This window comes from Schistocerca serialis, chromosome 4, assembly GCF_023864345.2.
Source record: "Schistocerca serialis cubense isolate TAMUIC-IGC-003099 chromosome 4, iqSchSeri2.2, whole genome shotgun sequence".
NCBI classification, from domain to species: Eukaryota; Metazoa; Arthropoda; class Insecta; order Orthoptera; family Acrididae; genus Schistocerca; species Schistocerca serialis.
Window position 1 is genome coordinate 548767752 of NC_064641.1, and position 22351 is coordinate 548790102.

Genomic DNA, 22351 nt, shown 5'->3' on the forward strand with positions numbered 1-22351 from the left:
GTTCAAGAACAGCAACAAACTTCAGAGCCAGCCATGGCAATGACTGTAACAAAAGAAATGCCAGGCCTGACTGAGGTAGCAAATTTAATTAAAGCACTAAGCCTTTAATTAGATAACCAGTGACAAGAACTAAATGCTAGATTATATGACCAAAGTGCTAAGTTGGATGACCAGGAGGCTGATACAGCCAGTCTTAAGTGAAAAATTAAATGCTCGGAATGAAGCTCTAAGGAGAGAAATACGTTTAGGTACATTCTAGTTTAAATGCTCAGAGTGAAACCTTGAACGGTCAAGTAGCGAGTATAGTTTTATTTAAGACTGGATTGGACTCTTTAAATGATAAGGTAGAATATCTGAAGTTAGATTTAAAGAGTGGACTCACTAGTTCTTTGAATACTCATGTTAATCAACTATTTACTGAATCTAACCATAGACAGAATGAGTGATTTCGGAATTTTACAAAGAAACTAGAATTTGATGCGAAAAGTAATAATAAAGAACCCAAGCTTAATGAAAAATTGGAATCTTGTGAAAATGTATGTAATGTTATATTTAATTCTGTAAGACAGGAAATGAATATTTTGAAAGAGAACACAGATCGACCTAAGGATGTAGTATCAAATATTCAATTGAAAATTCCAGGTGTTAGTATACGAGCCGTTACTACATGAGCTGTCGGTTCACGAGTAAATAATGTAGAACGGAATGTCAGGGAAAAATTAGCCGCCTTTGACATGATAAATGTAAGTAGTCTGGCGGAACCTTTTGAGATAATTATACATTGAGAAATTACCGAGAGTATAATCTCCGGAAACATTTCGACTGTTGCTTTCTCCAGACTTACTGATAATAGCAATGTTAGAGATGACGCATGGAAAGAATTCAAACTTGTCCAGGACAGATTAGAACATAGAATAACTTTACTTAATGTTGTGCTTCCTTTTAAAATTGTTGTTGTTTTGTTGTGGGGAGACTTTCACATAAAATTTAATGAGAAATATTGGTCCATAAGCAATCGAGTGAGGTTAATGTCAGAACCATGGGATCCGGGTGGAGTCACATCTGTCCCCCAGGGATGTTAACGTTCTGTGTTAATGGGCAGAGTGATGACCACTGGCTCCTGAGTTGTTTTCAGTGTTCCTCCTGAAGTTACTTTTCTTGCACCGAATTCCCTTCAAATATCAAACTATAATAGCATTCTTATACTACCCTATGGTCCTATTGCTTCTCCATCCTTATTTTACTTAACTGACAAGCAGTGGCTGCTGCAAATCCCTAATATGAAGGCCATACTGGTTATTGTAGTCATAGCAATAGGTGATCGTATCACTATTCGTGGTCTCAAAGGGGTTACGGGTTACGTATGATTCTAGTCCACGTTATGTAATCAACTGAATAAATTGTGTTGTTATATCGAGTCAAGACTGAAGAATCTATTAGTGATCTCATAATATGCTCTCTAAATGCAGTTGGATTCCATAATATGCTCTCTAAATGCAGTTGGATTCCGATTTGATATATCTGCAGTTACATCCATAACAATTAGTGCCCAATGTAGATGTAAGTCGACAGCATGCTCAGCTCTAGTTAGCGTTCAATCCCGACATCAACGTAGAGTTAGAAGAGAGTATTTAAGTCACCCATGCGCTCCGCTCTAGTCAGCGAGCATCTCGAATCCCAGTATCAGAGTATAGTTAGGTCTTAGTTTTGCCTAAGCTGTTCTTTGAGAGCTACCGAGAAATATTAGATTAATAAAAAATGGAAATTTGTATGAAACCTTACATAACACATAATTTATAACTAGACAACTGATTGTAGTGTATAATTTTCTATTTTTATAGAATATTTTATACCTTTTGTGTAAAGTGGTGTAAATGGGGAGGGTTTGTATCGATTTTGGAAGGGGTGGGTTGTGTAAGTACAAACATGACTAACACTAGGCACACACCCCACCTTCAGACAACCCTCACAGACAAGTGTAACTGATCGTTCACCATTTGCCGTTCCTTAGGTGTTGCTAAGATTTTTCTTTGGGGGCTTCAAAGGTGAAGGTGAGAATGTCCGTTCTGTGGGAGACATTTAACATCATACTTCCAACATACTAACGCAGATTCTTTACAGACGAATGGAAAAAAACCAGATGGCAGTTATAAGAGTCAAGGGGCATGAAAGGGAAGCAGTGGTTGGGAAGGGAGTGAGGTAGCCTATCCCCGATGTTATTCAATCTGTATATTGAGCAAGCAGTGAAGGAAACAAAAGAAAAATTCGGAGTAGGTATTAAAATCCATGGAGAAGAAATAAAAACTTTGAGGTTCGCTGATGACATTGTAATTTTGTCAGAAACAGCAAAGGACTTGGAAGAGCAGTTGAACGGAATGGACTGTGTCATGAAAGGAGGGTATAAGATGAACATCAATAAAAGCAAAATGAGGATAACGGAATGTAGTCGAATTAAGTCGGGTGATGCTGAGGGAATTAGATTAGGAAATGAGACACTTAAAGTAGTAAAGGAGTTTTGCTATTTGGGGAGCAAAATAACTGATGATGGTCAAAGAAGAGAGGATATAAAATGTAGACTGGCAATGGCAAGGAAAGCGTTTCTGAAGAAGAGAAATCTGTTAACATCGAGTATAGATGTAAGTGTCAGGAAGTCGTTTCTGAAAGTATTTGTATGGAGCGTAGCCATGTATGGAAGTGGAACATGGACAATAACTAGTTTGGACAAGAAGAGAATAGAAGCTTTCGAAATGTGATGCTATAGAAGAATGCTGAAGATTAGATGGGTAGATCATATAATTAATGAGGAGGTATTGAATAGGATTTGGGGAGAAGAGAAGTTTGTGGCACAATGTGACTAGAAGAAGGGATCGGTTGGTAGGACATGTTCTGGGGCATCAAGGGATCACCAATTTAGTATTGGAGGGCAGCGTGGAGGGTAAAAATCGCAGAGGGAGACCAAGAGATGAATACACTAAACAGAAGGATGTAGGTTGCAGTAGGTACTGGGAGATGAAGAAGCTTGCACAGGATAGAGTAGCATGGAGAGCTGCATCAAACCACAACAACAACAACAACAACATCCTCCGGCTTCTCACTCAAGTACTGGTGAAGTAGGGATCCTGGGGAAGGGGGTGGGAAGGGTTTCCTGTCTTTGGGGCTATCTTCTTTTTCTTTTTGATCTTAGAACCATCTCTACTTTTCATTTCTTACTTCTCTGTTGAGTACCTATCTATCTTTCCCTCTTTCCAATAACCTTCAACTTATTTCATATAAGTAGGCCGAAGAATCAGGAGACTCGAACACATATCTACATACACACAAAGATATACTTAAACACAAACAGAAGAATTACGAATTGGGAACTTAAAGTGATCCCAGAACCGCCAAGGGATGTATGGGAATAAAGATGTATATACATTTGCATTTGAGTCGATGCACATATTACATTGTTGATATGTGATGGTTCTGCATCATTATTTTTTTTTTTTTTTTTTTTTTTTTTTTTTTTTTTTTGTCTCTCTCAAAAATATTTACATGTGCCATGCTAGTCCTTTGAGAAAAGGAATAGTATCTACCGGGAGGTAGTAAATACAGGTAGACACAGCATCTACTATGTGTGGACTTGATATCTGTTTGTATAGTAAAAGTGAGGAGTGAAAGAGAACTCAGTGGTATAAGATGAAGTATTAGAAAGTGTAATATGAGTGTAAAGTAGATTTGTAATTTTACCAGAGAATATTTAAGTATAGTATGCATAAAGATGGATGTTAGGGCAACAAACCAGGAGGCCTATTCAAGAAGGATATAGAGGGTGCACTCGACATTTAGTGGATGAGAAAAAGGGCGGATAGGCAGACCTATGAGAGGCTGACCTATACTCCTCAGACAGGGACACCAAGAAGGGGATTGACCTGTACCATAGGAAGATAGAAACAAGAAAGGTGCATACCTACCAAGACGGAAGGAGAAAGGGTACTCTTAGGATCAATCCATGTAAGATATAGGTACTGTTCATAAAGGGAAAAAGGACAGTATCATGACAGAAGTCACATGTTTAAAGGGATGAGTCTGGTAAGTTTGAATTCTGTGCATAAAAAGCCTCATTAAGTTTCGGGTTTACAAATATCCAAGAAGGGAACACTTTTATTCTACCCAGAGTTCCTCCAGATTGCAATAGATAATGAATAAGTACATACTTAGAAAAAGTAGTACGGGAAGTAAAAATGAAGCAGCAGAATATTATGTACACCTGTAATTTATGATTGGAAGAGGAATAGAAAACAGAGCTAACTCCAACATGGATTGAAAGGGTCATGTATTATAATTGTGGTAAAATATGCATGGGTGTTAGTAGAATGAGATGCATTGTTAAAAGATAAAGAATTATTGTATGTAATTGTACATAATGAGTATGTATAAAATAACGCATGTTTGAGCTAAGGGGAGGGATATGTAGTGCCTCGAGAATTTCAGTGTAAATTATAGAGACGCTCGGCTTTCCACCATCTCGAATGCCCTATATTTTAAGTATAAGGATGAGAGAGTGGAGATGTGTCTACCTCGCCACTGGTTTCTGTGTGTGCAGAATGGATGCCTATCGGGAGAATACGGCAATAGTGGCGGTCAATCGGCGCAGACAAGTGTTTGCAGCATGCACCTGAGAAGCTGTATGTCCAGTACAAGAAGCAAGCACACACTGTTACTTCACAGTGTAATGACAGTATTGTTGTGAACGAATGAATTATGTATTGAACTAAAGACACTTACATTTGACTTTCTGGCTTTGGACTTGCGAGAAGCAAGAACTGGTTTTATAGTGGTTATTAAACCAAACATAGTACAATTGTATCTGTTTGTTTCTAATGGTCCAAGATGGGGTTGACTCACAAGAGTTGAAAGCTTGTGTGAAACTTGTGAAGTTGTTTTATTGTGTAGTTGAAAATATAACAGAGTTGAACAGAAGTATTCTGAGAGTGTAGAATCATTTCAAGAGTACAAAAGAAGTCCGTTTTGAAATTCCATTAACCAGCTGTAGCCTTCAGAGAAGAAGAGTTTGTGCAGATCGACACAGCCATCTGACCCGAGAAGAAGATCAGCTCCACACAATACGTGAGTCAACTGCGAGAGACGTGTGAGTTTTGCACCCCAGTTACAAACTGTCTCTTCTGTCGTCCGAAGACCGTTAGAACTGTTGGCATACAGGAGTAGACCTTTGGTGCATTTTTGCATTGGGAAGCTCTTTTTTGACTCTCTGTCAGAAGTTTTGTCATTGATTTTTGGTTCGCCTGTGTTTGTTGTTGTACCACAGTCAGGTTCTGCTGCCAAGAATTTATTTGATAGTGGTATTACTGGGGCTGTGCTTACATGCAGTGTTTTGTTGCAAGTTTGTTTGGTATATAGCCATGTTTTCTGTGTGAAACTACTGTTAACAGCAACGTTGTCTTGGGCTAGGTGATGATTCCAATTAGGTACTGTATGAGAAGTTCTTAATATTTTGTATTTATCTTATGGTAGCACACTTATTATTTTTTCTTTTGACTTAAGCATGTTTGTAATTTCGTTTTTGTGACACTTTTTTTTTTTGACCACATATACAGTCCCATTCCTTTTTTGTACGTATCAGATTTACTTTTAAACATTTGTCATGGTATCAGTACTTACAATGGACACACAGTGAAACTCTTTTCACCTTTTTTATGCAGATTTTACAAGCATCAGTACCATTTTTTAAAGTAACTGAGACATATTTGCACAAAAAAATTTCACTTGGTGCCGTCTTGATTTACATCTGAGACAGCTGTAGACCAAATTATGGTAAATTAAAATAAATAGCCCAACACCAGAAAAACGTATATAATGCGGTACTCAGTGGCCACAAAGCTGAAGTAAATAAAGATATCTCTCATCCAATACCATCCAAAAATTTACAAAGGTATTTCACTGAAGGTAACTTAAACAAATTCAGCGCCTTTTAAGTAAAGAAAAGTGAACAGAAATGTAAGGAGTCAGTGATGTCAACAAAAAAAATTAACACATTTATTAACACAATGATCCACCACTTTGAAGAGGCATTTCACAAGAAACAATAAGAGATACAAGAATTGGATTACACCACTGTTGCCTCAGTGTGGCAGTGTGGCCTACAGAAAAATTGGACTTTTAGAGAAAAGAGAAACAGCCGTATGAATATCAATAGCTCAGGTGGGAAACCAGCCCTAAGCAAAGAAGGGAAAGCAGAAAGGTGCAAGGAGTGTATAGAGGATCTATTCAAGGGAGATGTATTTGAGGGCAATGTTATGGATATGGGAGAGGATGTACAGCAAGATGAGCAGGGAGATATTATACTGCATGAAGAATTTGACAAGACATTGAAAGAAGTGAGTCAAAACGAGGCCCTGGGAGTAGTCAACATTCCGTTAGAGCTGCTGGTAGCCTTGGGAGAGCCAGCCATGCCAAAAATCTTCCATCTGGTGAGCAAGATGTATGAAACAGGCGAAATACCCTCAGACTTGTAGAAAAATGTAATAATTCCAATACCAAAGTGCACAGGTGCTGACAGGTGTGAAAATTACCAAACATCAGTTAAATAAGTCACGGTTGCAAAATACTAACACAAATCCTTTACAAAAGAATGGAAAAACTAATAGAAGTGGAGCTTGTGGAAAATCAGGCTGGATTCTGGAGAAATGTAGGAACACGTGAGGCAATATTGACCCTACAACTTCTCATAGAGGTTAGGTTAAGAAAAGGCAGACCTACATTAATAGCATTTGTAGACTTAGAGAAAGCTTTTGACAATGTTGACTGGAATACTCTTTTTCAAGTTATAAAGGTGGCAGGAGTAAAATGCAGAGAGCAAAAGGCTATTTACAATTTTTACAGAAACCAGATTATAAGAGTCAAGGGGCACGGAAGGGAAGCAGTAGTTGAGAAGGGAGTGAGACAGGGTTGTAGCCTCTCCCTGATGTTATTCAATCTGTATATTGAGCAAGCAGTAAAGGAAACAAAAGAAAAATTTGGAGTAGTAATTAAAGTTCAGAGAAAAGAAATAAGAACTTTGAGGTTTGCTGATGACATTGTAATTCTGTCAGAGACAGCATAGGACTTGGAAGAGCAGTTGAACGGAGTGGACAGTATCTTGAAAAGAGGATATAAGATGAACATCAACAAAAGCAAAATGAAGATAATGGAATGTAGTCGAATTAAATCTGGTGATGCTGAGGGAATTAGATTGTGGAATGAGACACTTAAAGTAGTAAATGAGTTTTGTTATTTGGGAAACAAAATAACAGAAGATGGTCAAAGTAGGGATGGTACTAAATGTATACTGGAAATGGCAAGAAGAGCATTTCTGAAGAAGAGAAATTTGTTAACATCAACTATAAATTTGTGTCAGGAAGTCCTTTCTGAAAGAACGAGTTTTTTTTTTTTTTTTTTTTAAGTACTTAGACCTGTTTATTTCTACAGTGGTTTACATCAGTTTACAGCTTGAACATTTAGCTATTTTTCGACATAATCACCATTTCTGTTGATGCATTTTTGTAGACACTGTGGCAGTTTTTGTATGCCCATGTCATACCAGCTTGCCGCCATGCTGTTCAGAAAGTTATGAACCTCATCTTTCATCTCGTAGTCGGAGCTGAATCGATGGGACCACAATTAACGCTGAAGGGTACTGTGAGAATCTGAAAAATCTCGAAACGGGCAATTCAGAACTGGAGAAGAGGAATGTTGAGCAAGGGTGTACACAATCTCCATGACAACACTCGCCCACACATTGCTCGGCAAACCGTTGCTCTCCTGCAACAGTTTCAGTGGAACATATTCTCCCACCCACCCTATAGTCCTGACCTGGTGTGCAGTGACTATCACCTGTTCCCTAGGTTAAAAGAACATTTGGCCGGAAAGTGATTCAGCTCCGACAACGACGTGGAAAAAGAGGTTCATAACTTTCTGAACAGCATGGCGGCGAGCTGGTGTGACATGGGCATGCAAAACTGCCACAGCGTCTACAAAAATGCAATGACAGAAATGGTGATTATGTCAAAAAATAGCTAAATGTTCAAGCTTTAAACTGATGTAAACCATTTTAGAAATAAACAGGTCTATGTACTTATAAAAAAATAGGAGACCGTACTTTTGGGATTACCATAATTTCGATAAACAGTTTAGACAAGAAGAGAATAGAAGCTTTTGAAATGTGGTGCTACAGAAGAATGCTGAAGATTAGATGGGTAGACCAGGTACTGAATAGAATTGGGGAGAAGAGAACTTTGCGGTACAACCTGCCTAAAAGAAGGGATTGGTAGGTGGGACATATTCTGAGGCATCAAGGGATCACCAATTTAGTAGTGGAGGGAAGGCAAAAGGGGGGGGGGGGGGTTAAAATCATAGAGGGAGACCAAGAGATGACTACAGTAACCAGATTCAGAGGGATGTAGGTTGCTATAGTTACTCGGAGATAAGAGGCTTGCACAAGATAGTGTAGTATGGAGTGTGCTGCATCAAACCAGTCTTTGGACTAAAGACCACAACAACAAACAACTGAAAATTATTTTAGTTTACAGTTCGGTTCTTCACAGTTGAACAGTTGTCCAAAGTACTTTCTTAGTATTTCACTGTTCTGCAGCATTCTTCTGTAGCACCACATTTCGAAAGCTTCTATTCTCTTCTTGTCCAAACTAGTTATTGTCCACATTTCACTTCCATACATGGCCACACTCCATACAAATACTTTCAGAAACGACTTCCTGACACTTAAATCTATATTCGATGTTAACAAATTTATTTTCTTCAGATACTCTTTCCTTAGCATTGCCAGTCTACATTTTATATCCTCTCTATTTCGACCATCATCATTTATTTTGCTCCCCAAATAGCAAAACTGATTTACTACTTTAAGCGTCTCATTTCCTAATTTAACAGCCTCAGCATCACCCGATTTAATTTGACTACATTTCATTATCCTCGTTTTGCTTTTGTTGATGTTCATCCTATATCCTCCTTGTCAAGACACTGTCCATTCCGTTCAGCTGCTCTTCCAGGTCTTTTGCTGTCTCTGACAGAATTACAGTGGCATCGGTGAACCTCAAAGTTTTTATTTCTTCTCCATGGATTTTAATTCCAACTCTGAATTTTTCTTTTGAGGTATATAAATATGAAATATAAATGCATAGTTAAATATAACTGTCCTTTTGGTAAGGAATCAATGTTCTAAATGTTAATGCCAGGTTATCAGTAATCTTTTAAACACCAGGTACATCAGAAAAATAGACACCATCTGCCGTAGGATGCCCAAAATCCAAGTACTAATTTTTAACTTGTTGGCAAAATTCTTTGCTCCTCCAGTTAAATTGTAATCATTCATTAAAATCAGATAATCTATCCTAAGTAGGTTGATTAACGACAACATCTGATGATTAGATTGGATTACTTTTTCGTTCCATAGATCTGTGTTGAGGAGATCATTTTTGGAACACAACCTATGACCAGCTTAGAGACAGAAGTGATGACACTTTCTGCAGGACCTGACCATCATTTTGCAGGACAATGCTCAAGCATGTACAGTGCAAGCTGTTACTGATTTGTTTGAGTGATGGAGCTGCTAAGTGCTATACCACCTACAGCACTCCCCTGACTTTAGCCCTCGGGAGTTCAATTTGATTTCTGAACTGAAGGAAACACTTCAGGCATTCGCTTCAAAACTGCTACAAATTTGTCAGGTAATAGACCACGCCACTCGAACTGTCGACACAACTTGCACTGCTAAGAGTATCCTACGAATTCCACATCACTGGCAATGGATTATACACAATTCTGGTGACTACTTTGAAGGTCAGTAAAACATTTTGTATGAGCTGTAAATAAATAGTTGCCACTATTAAAGTTCCAACCCTCATATGTGCCTACCCTTGATATTGACTTGCATAGTTGACCTCTCATGCAGCTTTAATTTCTATCGTGGTGGATTTGAGTTTCTTGTCCACTGTGATAAAATACCAACCATCTCCATTTAAATTAGCCTGTCCTTTCAGTATATTCCTAGATTCACCCCAAAAGCCTCCTGCTGTCAATTTCAGATTTTACCAAGCTTTCTATACCTAGAGGTATATGAGCTCCACTACTTTTTAGGTCAGAAGTTTATCACTTTTTTCTTAAACATTTGTTGTTGTTCTTTTACAGGTTGTCTGGGCGTGACATGATTGGTATTGCATTCACTGGTAGTGGGAAAACACTGGTATTTGTGCTGCCCCTAATAATGTTCTGCTTGGAACAGGAGACTCGCCTTCCCTTTATCAAAAATGAGGGACCTTATGGTAAGGAAATAGACTATGCCCTTAATGGGTTGTATAATCATTTCATCATTGCATGATATCCTGATTGTTCAACATTAAGCTTATTTCTAAAGAGATGTAAACCTAGCATTCCTCTATACATAATACAGCTACTGATGTTAGTTTTCTCATTCACAGAGCATAACACAGTTCCTTTATTTTTTATATACTTATTTTTACCCTGTATATGTTACAGGCTTGATAATATGCCCATCACGTGAGTTGGCAAAACAAACACATGATATCATAACACACTACTGCTCTTCACTACAGCAACATGGTGCACCAGAAATCAGATGCTGTCTTGCTATTGGCGGAGTACCAGTCGCAGAATCTATTGAGATCATTAGCAAGTAAGTCCACCTGTTGTTTGTTCCATCCTATTAAAAGATTACTTTAGTCAGAAATCATGCAATATACAATGAAACTGTAGTTCTGTTTACACACTCCAGTTATTTTCATTGACCACTAAGATGACATTCTGAGGCTGTTTTCTTGAAAGTTGCATTCCACAATATAAATGTACTGTTCCATCACTTTTCTCACTGCTTCTGGAAAATACAAATTAGAGTACTGTCAAACTGTGGCCTTGTATTATATGCCATGGCTCCTCATTTCTGAAGGGCATTTGTAAGGCATTTGTTCACAATTTTAATTTTAAGTGTAAGCTCAGAACGGCTTCCTGTCCTGTAGTCAGACCTGCTTGAAAGAACAGACACCAAACATTCATAGAATTGATTCACTTTGGTGGGCCATGAATCCACGACCTTCAGGGCGGATGCACACTTCTTTTGACCACCAGTGGAAATCTAGAATTTGTGAGCATGGAAACATGGACTGGGACTGAAGATAGTTGGCACTAGGTAGGAATGTGAGCCAGCCAGGGAACATCCTGGGATAGTCCGCACATTTGCCAGAAACACTGTGTCTGGATGGTGCAGTGGTTAATGCAACTGTCCTGTAAGCAGAAGATCTCTTTCCTTCCCTCCCCCCCCCCACCCCCTCCCCCACCCTCACCCCACCCCACCTGTCCCCATTCAATTACATAATAAGTATCAGCTGCGGATCCTGCATGGTGTCTGTTCTTTCGGACATGTTCACACATTTGCGTTAAACACTGTGTCGGTATGGTGCACTGGTTAACAAAAGTGCCTAGTAAATAGGAGATCCCAGGTTCAAGTCCTGGTCCAGCACACATTTTCACTCATCACCACTGATTCCCGTGCACAGTCCCAATGCAGCTGATATCATCAGTTTCTTCCCTTTTCTCCCCCCCCCCCCCGCCCCCCTCCACATTCAGTTACATTAATATATATCACAGCTGTGGAATTCTTGTGGTGTCTGTTCTTTCAGACATGTCGAAAAAAACAGACAAAACACATTCATATAACTCTCTATCTGTCAGTAAAACATTATCCTTTTACAGGGAACATGTTGTTCCAGCAAATCCTATTGTGCTGGAACCACCTAACCCTTTGTCTCTACTTAGCTTTATCTCTTCTCAGCATTTTTCACTCTCATTATCTTATCACTCGTAATGTTTTGTTTTCATTTAACCATGAAAATGAACAGTTCTTTGTATTATATTCCAATAATATCAACTTTCTACAAAATGATTGGGAACAAGCATTACAACACTGTTTTATCTATGCAGTCATTGATTCATTGTCATCAATCTTCTTCAGATACTCTCATTCTGAATTAAGTTAATATACTACACATAGGTTTTGTAATGAAAAGAATTTTATCAGTGTTTGATTTTTCATTAAATACAATATTTATTTTATAACAACAAAAATATTTATTTTTATGTTTTGAATGCATTCTTCCATCTGCTGCCTAAGTATTCTTATGTACATCTCATTGCTTTGAAATCCACCTTACAACTGTACCAATATGTGTATTCACCAAAAATGGCATATGTACAAGGGATATTAAGAAAACAATGAAATAAAGTTTAATGTGGTTCTTTTCAGTGTTACAAAAAATTAATCTAAATTCATGTTTAATTTTTAAATAAAATATGTAAAAAGTGACTTGGATGCAACAGAACCCCACACGTTTATAAATCTTGAAGTAGGATGTCTTTACAACTTCTTCATAATAGTGTTTGAGGAATAGTTTGATGCACAATAAGTAATAGGCTATGAACGAGCAGGTATTAAATATTACATGTGTTCTGGTATCATATTTATGATACAGTCATTGTGTGGGAATGGCTTCCATTCCACTTTGTACATTGTAAATTGATTTGCAAAAGCTGTGTACAAAATTATATTTTTGATTTCAAAAGAAACTTAAAGCTGGAACTTTTTACATCATTGCAGAGGAGTACATATCATGGTGGCCACTCCAGGTCGTCTCATGGACATGCTAGACAAGAAAATGGTACGACTAGATGTCTGCAGGTAAATTATTATAATGTAAAAAATTTTAAACTTTTGAAAGTAACTTTCATCTAATTAATTCTGCCTTATTTATCATGAACATTAACAGGTGAATTTTACTACACAGCTCATAGTATTTTCTGCATAAAATTGTTCTTAACTGGTGTATGTATGGAAGTACTGTGCAAGTCTAAGAGGTGATGCATTTTTTAACAGATTTGGTACACTAATACAAAATCCATATAAATGGTAATGTGAGAAATTGAAACCATGTACTATATAGACAAGTCTTGGAGCTGTGGGTGTGTGCAAAAACAAAAGTGAGCAGTGAGGATACACAATTGCGTGCTTCCCCCTCCCCCCACACACACACAAAAGGAGAGGGGGAGAGACAACGTGTCAAATGTACATACAGAGTGCCCAAAAAGTCCCTGTGCTCTATTGCTCAGTTGATTGACCCGTCTACAGTGACATTCACTTTCAAAAGAGCAGCTGAATCTCAAGAACCATAGTCAACAATTCCTGAACACATTAAAAAGATGTGAAAATGAAAAGATTTAGGTCAATGTTTGTGAATGAATTATCTGACGGTGACATAGAGCAGGGAGTTGCAGTCTGTAGTGATTTGTTGGCACAATTACCTAATGCTATGTCTTGCTCAAGTGTGTTATTTTCTGATAAATGTGCGATATATCACAATTCACACAGGAGGAACGTGGTTTCTCTGGTCTAGGAAAAATCCCCATTAAGTGTAAAAATTTGGAAAGAAATCCACTTTATTATGTGAGCTGGGACATCATCAAGATACCTGTCCATACATTACAATGCTAGACAACTATTATGAGCAATAATCAAGTCCTATGTGGTTCAATGTCGGTGCAAGAGTGATGAACAATTGTGTAAATATATTGAGAAGCCTTTCAACATATAAATCCTGAAATGCTCTGCGATGTGTCATGTTGGTAACGAGCATGCTTAGATCACCGTGTAAGGCATGGTAGCGCACAGACAGTTTTGCTGGATACATTGTTATTGTATGTAAATACACAATGTAAGAACTCTTTGATTTCACTGTCATTACATTTTAAGGACATGTGCTCATCTTTTATTTACCAATGTAAGCCTGTTTTTACAAAATATTACATGCTCCCATAGTTATTTACTGATATGTTACAAGATAGTGATTTTATGTTTGGCATTTCATGGGGTGCCAATATTTTTCTTAATTTATGACCAACATTGGGCACAACATGTTAAGTGTCCTGCAATATATGTTAAAGACAAAAAATCAAACACTATAAAATGGCATAAAAGATCATATCCTGGGTTGTACTTAAATAAACACTAAAATTGTCAAATGGCAGTGTATTCCTTTAAAATACTCTCCATCACACTCCAGACCTTGTGACACGGTGCATTATCTTGCTGAAAAATGTTGCTGCCATTAGGAAAAAAAGATCATCATGAAGGGGTATATGTGGTCTGCAACCAGTTTACAACACTCCTTGGCCATCATGGTGCCTTGCACAAGCTCCGTTGGACCCGTACATGCCCACGTGAAAGTTCCCCAGGGCATAATGGAGCTGCTGCCATCTTCCCTCTGTCCTGCAGTACAGGTGTCAAAGAGCTGTTCCGTTGGAAGATGACAGATTTGCACCCTCCCATCTTCATGACGAAGAAGGTATTGGGTGGACACGTGCCCATTTCAGTCACAGTTACTGATGTTGTGGTTAACATAGGCACATGCATGGGTCGTCAACTGCGGAGGCCTACCGTTAGGAGTGCTTAGTGCACTGTGTGTTCAGACACATTTGTACTCTGCCCAGCGTTAAAGTCTTATGTTATTTCCACCACAGTCTGTCACCAGTCCTGTCTTACCAAAGTGCCCAGTCTTGACGTTCAACATCCGTAGTGAGAGTTGCCCACCCAACTCAATGACATCTGGATGTGGTTTCACCTAGGTTATGCCACATGTACGAGGTAATCATCACAGATTCCCTCAAACATCTGACAAGTAATGCAGTTTCCAAAATGCTCATACCGAGCATGTGGCCATCATAATCTGCCCTTGCTCAAACTCAGATAGATCGCATGCCTTTCACATTCCATTCATGGACAGCATGCTCAGTAATACTACATGCACCATGCGCGTGTCTGACTAGCAGTTGTTCCTCGCCAGGTGACACTGCTATCACCTGGATGGGCTTATATTGATAGCAGCTTGGTGGCTGATCAGTGTGTATAAGAGAGGGGCTTATACACCTGTATTTGGAGTTTGTCACCATGGTCTCAGCACCTCATTTTATCACTTTGCATCAGGAGCACATGATCACATTCACTGCACTGTAGTTAAGGCAGTGGACTTGTATTCAAGAGTAATGATTTTCAAACTGTTAGGTCCTTCTGTTGAACAGAATTCTTCACATTGATGGGCAGTTGGAAACTGGATACGGATTATCATCTCAATTAATTAAACTCTCAGTTTCAAAATTCCTGTTTATCAACAAAATGCATAGTTGTTACAGTCATCAACTAGCATAGATGCAAACCTATTGATAGAAACATACGCACCAAGTAGAAACTGTATTTCACTGTGCTGTACAAGGGGGTACCCAAAAAAATAAAAAATAAAATAAATAAATAAAAATTGCTATGGGCGGAGCTTGTGTATTACACATTTCTGCCGTTAGGTTTGTGTAGCGAACTCATTTCCAGTTCAGTGCCCCCCGTGTTTTCGACTTGGCGTGTTCTGTTCATCTGCAGTTATTGTTTTTGCTAACGCTGTTTTGTTTCTGTTTAGTTTTTTATGATGGCAAGATTAAGTGACAGTGTGCAGCTGTGAAATTTTGTTTTCTACTCAGTAAAAGTGCTGCTGAAACTATTTTAATTTTAAAACAGCTTACCAAAATGACACTGTGGGAAAAACTCAAGTGTACGAGTGGTTTGCTCAGTTTAAAAATGGCAACATATCGATTGATGGCAAACCTCGTTCTGGACATCCATCAACTGCCTGCATTGTTCAGAGTGTGTTCCCTGAGATCAGACTGTCAATCAGACCTTTTATTTGGAAGTTTCAAGAAGATTGCACAACAGTGTTCATCAGAAAAGACTCAATTTGTGGTAGACAAGAGACTTCTTCTTCCACCACAACAACGCATCCGCAAATAAGGCCATCTCTGTTAGACAGTTTTTGGCTACAAATGCCATGCACCTTACTTGCCTGACCTGCCTCCATGAGACTTTTTCTTATTTTCACACGTGAAAAGGGCCATAAACGGACACCTTGTGACAACATAGAAGAAGTCGAGAAAAAAAAATGAGGGAGCTGTCAGCCCTTTCTAAAGATGACTACAAAAAATGTTTTGAACAGTGGAAGCATTGGTGGGACAGATGTATTAGTTGTAATGGAGAGTATTTTGAAGGGGGTAGTGTTGTTTTCAAGGGGATAAGGTTGTTTTTTTAAACAGTTTAAAAATATGTAGCTTTTAAAAAATAATTCTGGTTTTTTGGATTCCCTCTCATATCATACTGTACTGTCAGTTCATGACCCAAACTGTTAATAATTACTTCTGCCTGTAGCCTCATAGCTTCCAGTAGTTTTCAACAGAAGCCAAGCAGGACAGTGTTTTTCACTTTATTAGTGGCAGCTGACCTTTCTATGCTTGGTCACCCTGCCCTTTTCTAGCATTTGGCAGTTTCTTTACCATATCATTCATTGAAAAGGATGGCTCCCTGGGTGATTCATTTTTAGAAGGCTACAGTTAGATTCCTACACCCTCTCTATTGAATCTGTATTTCTGCTTCATCTCAAATTACCACTTCATCAGCAAAGAGCTAAACTCTATAATCGTCCTCCTTCCTGACAAAACACATTCAAAGCATAGCAAAAGCAATGTAACCATCTGATTGCACTCCTAACTTGAGAATTAATGTAGAGCTTTTGTTACACTTTCAGATACTTGTGCATGGATGAAGCTGATAGGATGATTGACATGGGATTCGAAGAAGATGTCAGAACAATTTTCTCATTTTTCAAGGTATGTTAATTATTTAACAAAAGAAATACCATGATACAAGTATTAAATAAGTAACATGAGTAAAAAAAAATAGATTAAAGTGTTTTGTTGAGAATATAAATTTTGTGAACTGGAAGAAATATTGGATATTAAAAAAAATGAACTTACTCTCATACATTTGTATGAGGTTAATTTCGTTATTAAACAGTAAATGGTATATTAAAATCATTTTTAGGCGACATTTTTTGTCAGCCTTGGGGTAATCTATAAACTGGAGTTATTGTTTTCTTTGTAGGGGCAAAGGCAGACACTGCTGTTCTCAGCTACAATGCCAAAAAAAATACAGAATTTTGCCCGGTCAGCACTTGTGAAGCCAGTTACAATTAATGTGGGCCGAGCTGGTGCAGCTTCAATGAATGTTATTCAGGTATTTCAAATGCGTTAAGTGAAAGTCAGTATTATTACACTTTAAAGATTGTGTGATATATCTACTTCTTGTAAAACTTTGTTATGTGTTTTGCTCACATTTTATTCATTTTGTCCAATCCCATAGTGTGTTGTATGGAAATGGTGACAACTGATTCCTCTACCCCAGCTTTACTACAGGCCATATTCCTGAACGATGCAACATAGGTTAATTGCAGCGTAGACTGAAGAAACCTTCAAATGTAGAACTGTGTGTGGGCGCTGGCAAAGGGGGGGGGGGGGGGGGGGGGGTCATCAGTTTGGTGTTGCAAATGTTCTTGCAATAATCCTGTGTCTTATAATTGAGGCAGAAATACTGCATGTCGTTGGTTTCATCTAACTGAATGTATGCCATTGCATAAGAACCAAACCCATTGTCCTCTCTCTCTCTCTCTCTCTCGATGCATAAGGTTTCATCACTTTTTTGAATAGACGTGCAATACATACACAAGGAAGTGTAGAACATTCGATATAAACAGGGGGGCTTATTGCATGGAAGTTGGGAAAATCATATGGCTGCTAACAAACTCAGGCCACCATATAAACTGAACTATGATAATTAACAACACTTTTGACTAGCTCCCGCTCACCAAGAAGACCTTTCACAGGTGTATGTATGCGTGTGTGAGAGTTTGTATGTGTTTTCCTGTACTGCAGCTCATCAGAGGACAACGCCAAAAGCTAGCAAGTTTTCCTTTTATTTTTCTTAATCTGATCCCAACAATTTCCTCTTTCAGAAGTGATACAAATATGGTGTGGAAAATTTTGGCCGAATGTAAATATTTAGAAATAAAGATAATAACTCATTAAATAATGGAAGTATTGAATCAGCACCAGTCTGAAAACTTGCTAGCTTTTGGACTAGTCCTTTTTCGAGCTAGAGTACATGTACATACGCAGGCACACGTGTGCGCATGCAACCCCCCCCCCCCCCCACCTTACCCCCCCCCCACCTTACCCCCCCCCCCCCCCCCCCCACCTTACCCCCCCCCCCTCCCCACACACACACACACACACACACACACACACACACACGCACACACCAGTTTACCAACATTGTGCCACCTGAATACATAATGCTGGGACTGCACTTCACAGGTAAACTGGTGTGAAGGTTGTGTCAGGTGGAGTGGACGATGGCATAAAGGAGGCATGAGGGAAGACTGGGGAAGGGTAGCTGATAGTTCAGACAGAGGCAGTATGTGTACAGAATAGGAGTGTGGAAGGGAGACATTGCAGGTGTGCGGGATAGGGATGTGACACACAGGTGTTGGCTCCAGTGATTTCATGCACCGTACAACGACGTAGGGGAGTGGGTTGAGGAGTGGTCAGATAATATGGTAGGAGAGACTGTGAGGAAGAGAGTGTGGTTGCAGGATGAATGAAATTGGATTCCAGGAAAGGATGGTGATGGGTTTGGGGCTGGGAGTTAGCAGTGACTGAGGCAGGAGGATTACAGGAAAGGACGATGTTTTGCAGGACTAACTCTTATCTATTTAGTTCAACAAAATTGCTGCAATTGCTGCGAGGGTGGCATGGGTTGTGAAGTACCAATTGTAATCGAGCATGTTGTGACCATCAGTTTGTTTTGCCACAGGATGGTATACCCCACTCTTGGCCACAGTTTGGCAATAGCCATTCATTCGGGTGCACAGTTGGTTGGCCATCATGCACACATAAAACACTGTGCAGAAATTGTTGCAAAGCTGGTGTATGCCATGGCTGCTTTCAAGAGTAGCCCTGCCTCTGATGGAACAGAGGAAGCCTGTGACAGAACTGGAATAAGATGTGCCGGGTGGAAGAATCCAACTGATCATGCACCTGGGTCTTCCACAGAGAGATGATGCATGTGGCATGGGGATGGGAGTGTGACATAAGTGATGTATATGTTTATGACTTTGTAGAGTCAGCTTAAAATTACTACATCAATTGTTGCAGCTTTCTTTTCTTTACAATGAAATTATCAGATCCTTAACTATACAGTGGTTCACTAAAGAATAAAATGAAAAGGCATTTTAATAATTAATTAATATTAGCTTGAAGTTTCATTCTAAATTAACACTTATGAAGCTTTTCATGAGTCGAGTTTCTTAGTAATCACCACCCTGTTGCATAGTTTAGCTGTAACAATTAGTTACATGTTCATCCCGTAATTCTGTAAGCAACTTGAATAGATTTTAGGAGAACTGTCCATTTTAAGTCCAAAGTCCTATTGGAGTCCAGTTGACAGTTGCATTTTTACAAAACACCAAAACACCCAACTGAACCAGCCAAGTAAGTCAGCTATCTGAGCTCTACAAGGAGTAAAATTATGAATTTAGACACCAGTATTTGGTACAAGTTTCTAGGACAGTATAATTAAGGAGTCTGTTGAATTAAGGAGACAACCAAAATATGACTCTACAAGCTTTCCCAGCTGATGTGCTATAAATAGTCTTCACGAGTTTGCCGCCAGATCACATGGTGCAAATTCCACAATATTTCCTCGGAGCAACTATCCGACATCTTCAGGTGGTTCGAACTTGCTGGTGGCTAGGTATGACTGACGATATCCGCACGTTGATGCCCCATTTCTAGAATATGCACACGAAGAATGCACAGGTGTGGAAATCACACATGCACAATTATTTGCAAATGGATGGTGCCATACTCAAATGCCCTCTGCTGAAAATCACAGAGCGGCTCTTTTACAAGTACACTGTATTCTGTGTTTACTAACAGTGTGGTCAGACATTACTCTCTAAAAACCATACTAGACCAATGTTATAAAGGGTTTGTTATAGAAAAATCTTGATTTAAGCGTCATGATTTTAATCTGAGAGAGAGAGGCCCAAGCGATTTCAATCTATGGAACAGAACAAGGATACAAAGACACCCACCACTTTGGCCTTTTTGCCGTATTTTGGTGCCATGTCATGAAAAATTGGAAGAGGCCTTGGAAGATATGGCATTTTTTTTTTTTAATTGTGTTTTTCAACCATCTGCAAAACTGCGAAACCTGTTGGGCTGAGTTAAGGATGATCTTGGCTGGAGTAAAAGTGGTGTGTACAAGATTCCTTGTCAGTGTGGGGCAGCATATATCAGCCAGACATGTTGCACAGTACAAGAATGCTGCGATGAACGTCAGCATCATACATGCCTCCATCAACCGGAAAAGTCAGCAATTGCGGAACACTGTTTGAATACAAGACATCACATGATTTATGAAAAGACGGAAGTTTTGTCCGCAGCATCTTCTTTCTGGGATTGCATAATTAAGGAAGCAATACATATCCATACAGCCAATAATCTCATCAACAGGGATGCGGGATTTCAACTGAGCACAGCCTGGAATCCTGTGTTGGCTGCTATAAAATTACGATGTGAAAATGAAGATTTTTCGATAACAGACCCGTCTAGTGCGATTTTTATTGAGTAACATCTGGCCACACAGTAAGTAAACACAGCATACAGCGCAAGTGCAGGAGAGCCACTCTGCGATTTTTGGCAGAAGGCGTTTGAGTATGGCACCATCTATCTGCAAATCATTGCGCATGCGTGATTTCTGCACCTGTGCATTCTTGACATGCGTGTTGTAGAAATGGGGCATCGACACGTGGATACTGTCAGTTGTACCTAGCAACCAGCAAGGTTGAACCAAGGGCGAGGTTGAACCACCTAAAGATGTAGGACAGTAGTTCTGAGGAAATATTGTGGAATTTGCACAATGTGATCCAGTGGCAAACCCGTGAAGACAGCAGTCACAGTTTCAGTTTAGGTTACGTCTTGTGTCTAGCACCCAGTTTATTAAGACCCTGCTGCCATCTGATTTGTCAGTGGACACATATTTCACAAAATCCTAGGACAAGGATAGAAAAATAAATATCTATTCCAGGCACTAGATGTGAAACTCAACTGTAACAAGGTGCAAGATATCATCAATATGTTCTACTGTGGTTTAAGTTCGCTGCACGCAACACCTGAACAAAAGATCAGATAAGTTGTCGACATCCTTAGCTCCAAAATGGGATTATCTATTTGGCTGAAACCCAGTGTAGGACCAGGAGCTAAGATATGCCAATCTCACTTCCTGTTGGTCATAAGAACTGACTAAAAGGAGACCAATCCAAGAATTGCTGCATAATGTTGGTTCTCAAAATAGATGACTAAGCATTGGAAATGACAAGTCGTAGCATTGAGATGGCTAAAATGCCCTTACAGCTCTTTCAGTTTAAAACATATATAGCCCTCAGCAGATTACATTGTCATTATCTACAAATTTTATATAACATGAAGGGCAACTTACGTATCTGCCATGCTCTTAATACATTAGAACCTCGAATGCCCTCCACCTGAATGGATCAGTGTTAAGGCCAGTAACCATCACAATGACCAGCCTGTCAGGAGCAGTTGTCATATACCTGTAGTGTCACGGCCCCCCGACTGTACAGGTACTGCATTGCTCATTTAGGAATGGTGAACTTCCAGTGTATGTTGTACATATGCATGTGTCTAGTCCAAATACCTATGATTCTAGTTAGTCATTGCCATGACAGGGTGATGCCCAAGAAGAATACTTCCAATCATAATGAGTGACTTCAGGGCAAATGATTTGCAGTGAAATACTTCAATTTTGTACTTGGTGGTGGCCACACCAAAACTGTACATTTCTTTATGTTCCAATAAAATTTTCAGTTAGAGCATTTTCACCTTAGTAGCATTCATGTCCTTTGATGTTCCATTGAAAGAAGGCCAGAAAAGAGAACTTGAGTAATTCAATTTGAATGTTAACTGTAGTCAAAGTACAGCTATGGAAAAATGAGAAATAGGTCCCTGTTCAGTCAGGGGCTTGAATATTATGTGGCCAGTTTTGGTATCAGTTTTGGTATGGTGCTACATGCAAGACATAACCTAAACTGAAATTTTGGTTCTTATTTGTAAGGTTTTCATGTATTCTTAATTCAACAGACTTCTTAATTGTGCTGACCTAGAAACGTGTGCCACAATACTGGTCTTCTTGTATCTAATTTCATAATTTTACTCCATGTAAGGGACAGCTGGTTCAGCTGGGTGTTTTGTAAAAATGCGACTGTCAACAGGACTCCAATAGGACTTTGTATTTAAAATGGACACTTCAAAATATATTCAACATGCTTACAGAATTATGGGA

At 39.0% G+C, this 22351-nt stretch overlaps 1 protein-coding gene across 2 annotated transcripts in view; it reads left to right on the plus strand.

Annotated features, from left to right (window-relative positions):
• LOC126475273 (ATP-dependent RNA helicase abstrakt) overlaps nt 1–22351 on the plus strand; it is a 148125-nt gene that overhangs the window by 93291 nt on the left and 32483 nt on the right. For both annotated transcript variants that reach the window (XM_050103023.1, XM_050103022.1), the window contains exons 6-10: nt 10183–10316; nt 10531–10687; nt 12662–12742; nt 16677–16758; nt 17033–17164. In XM_050103023.1, the coding sequence (XP_049958980.1) occupies nt 10183–10316; nt 10531–10687; nt 12662–12742; nt 16677–16758; nt 17033–17164 (586 nt within the window). The remainder of the gene's footprint in view (nt 1–10182; nt 10317–10530; nt 10688–12661; nt 12743–16676; nt 16759–17032; nt 17165–22351) is intronic.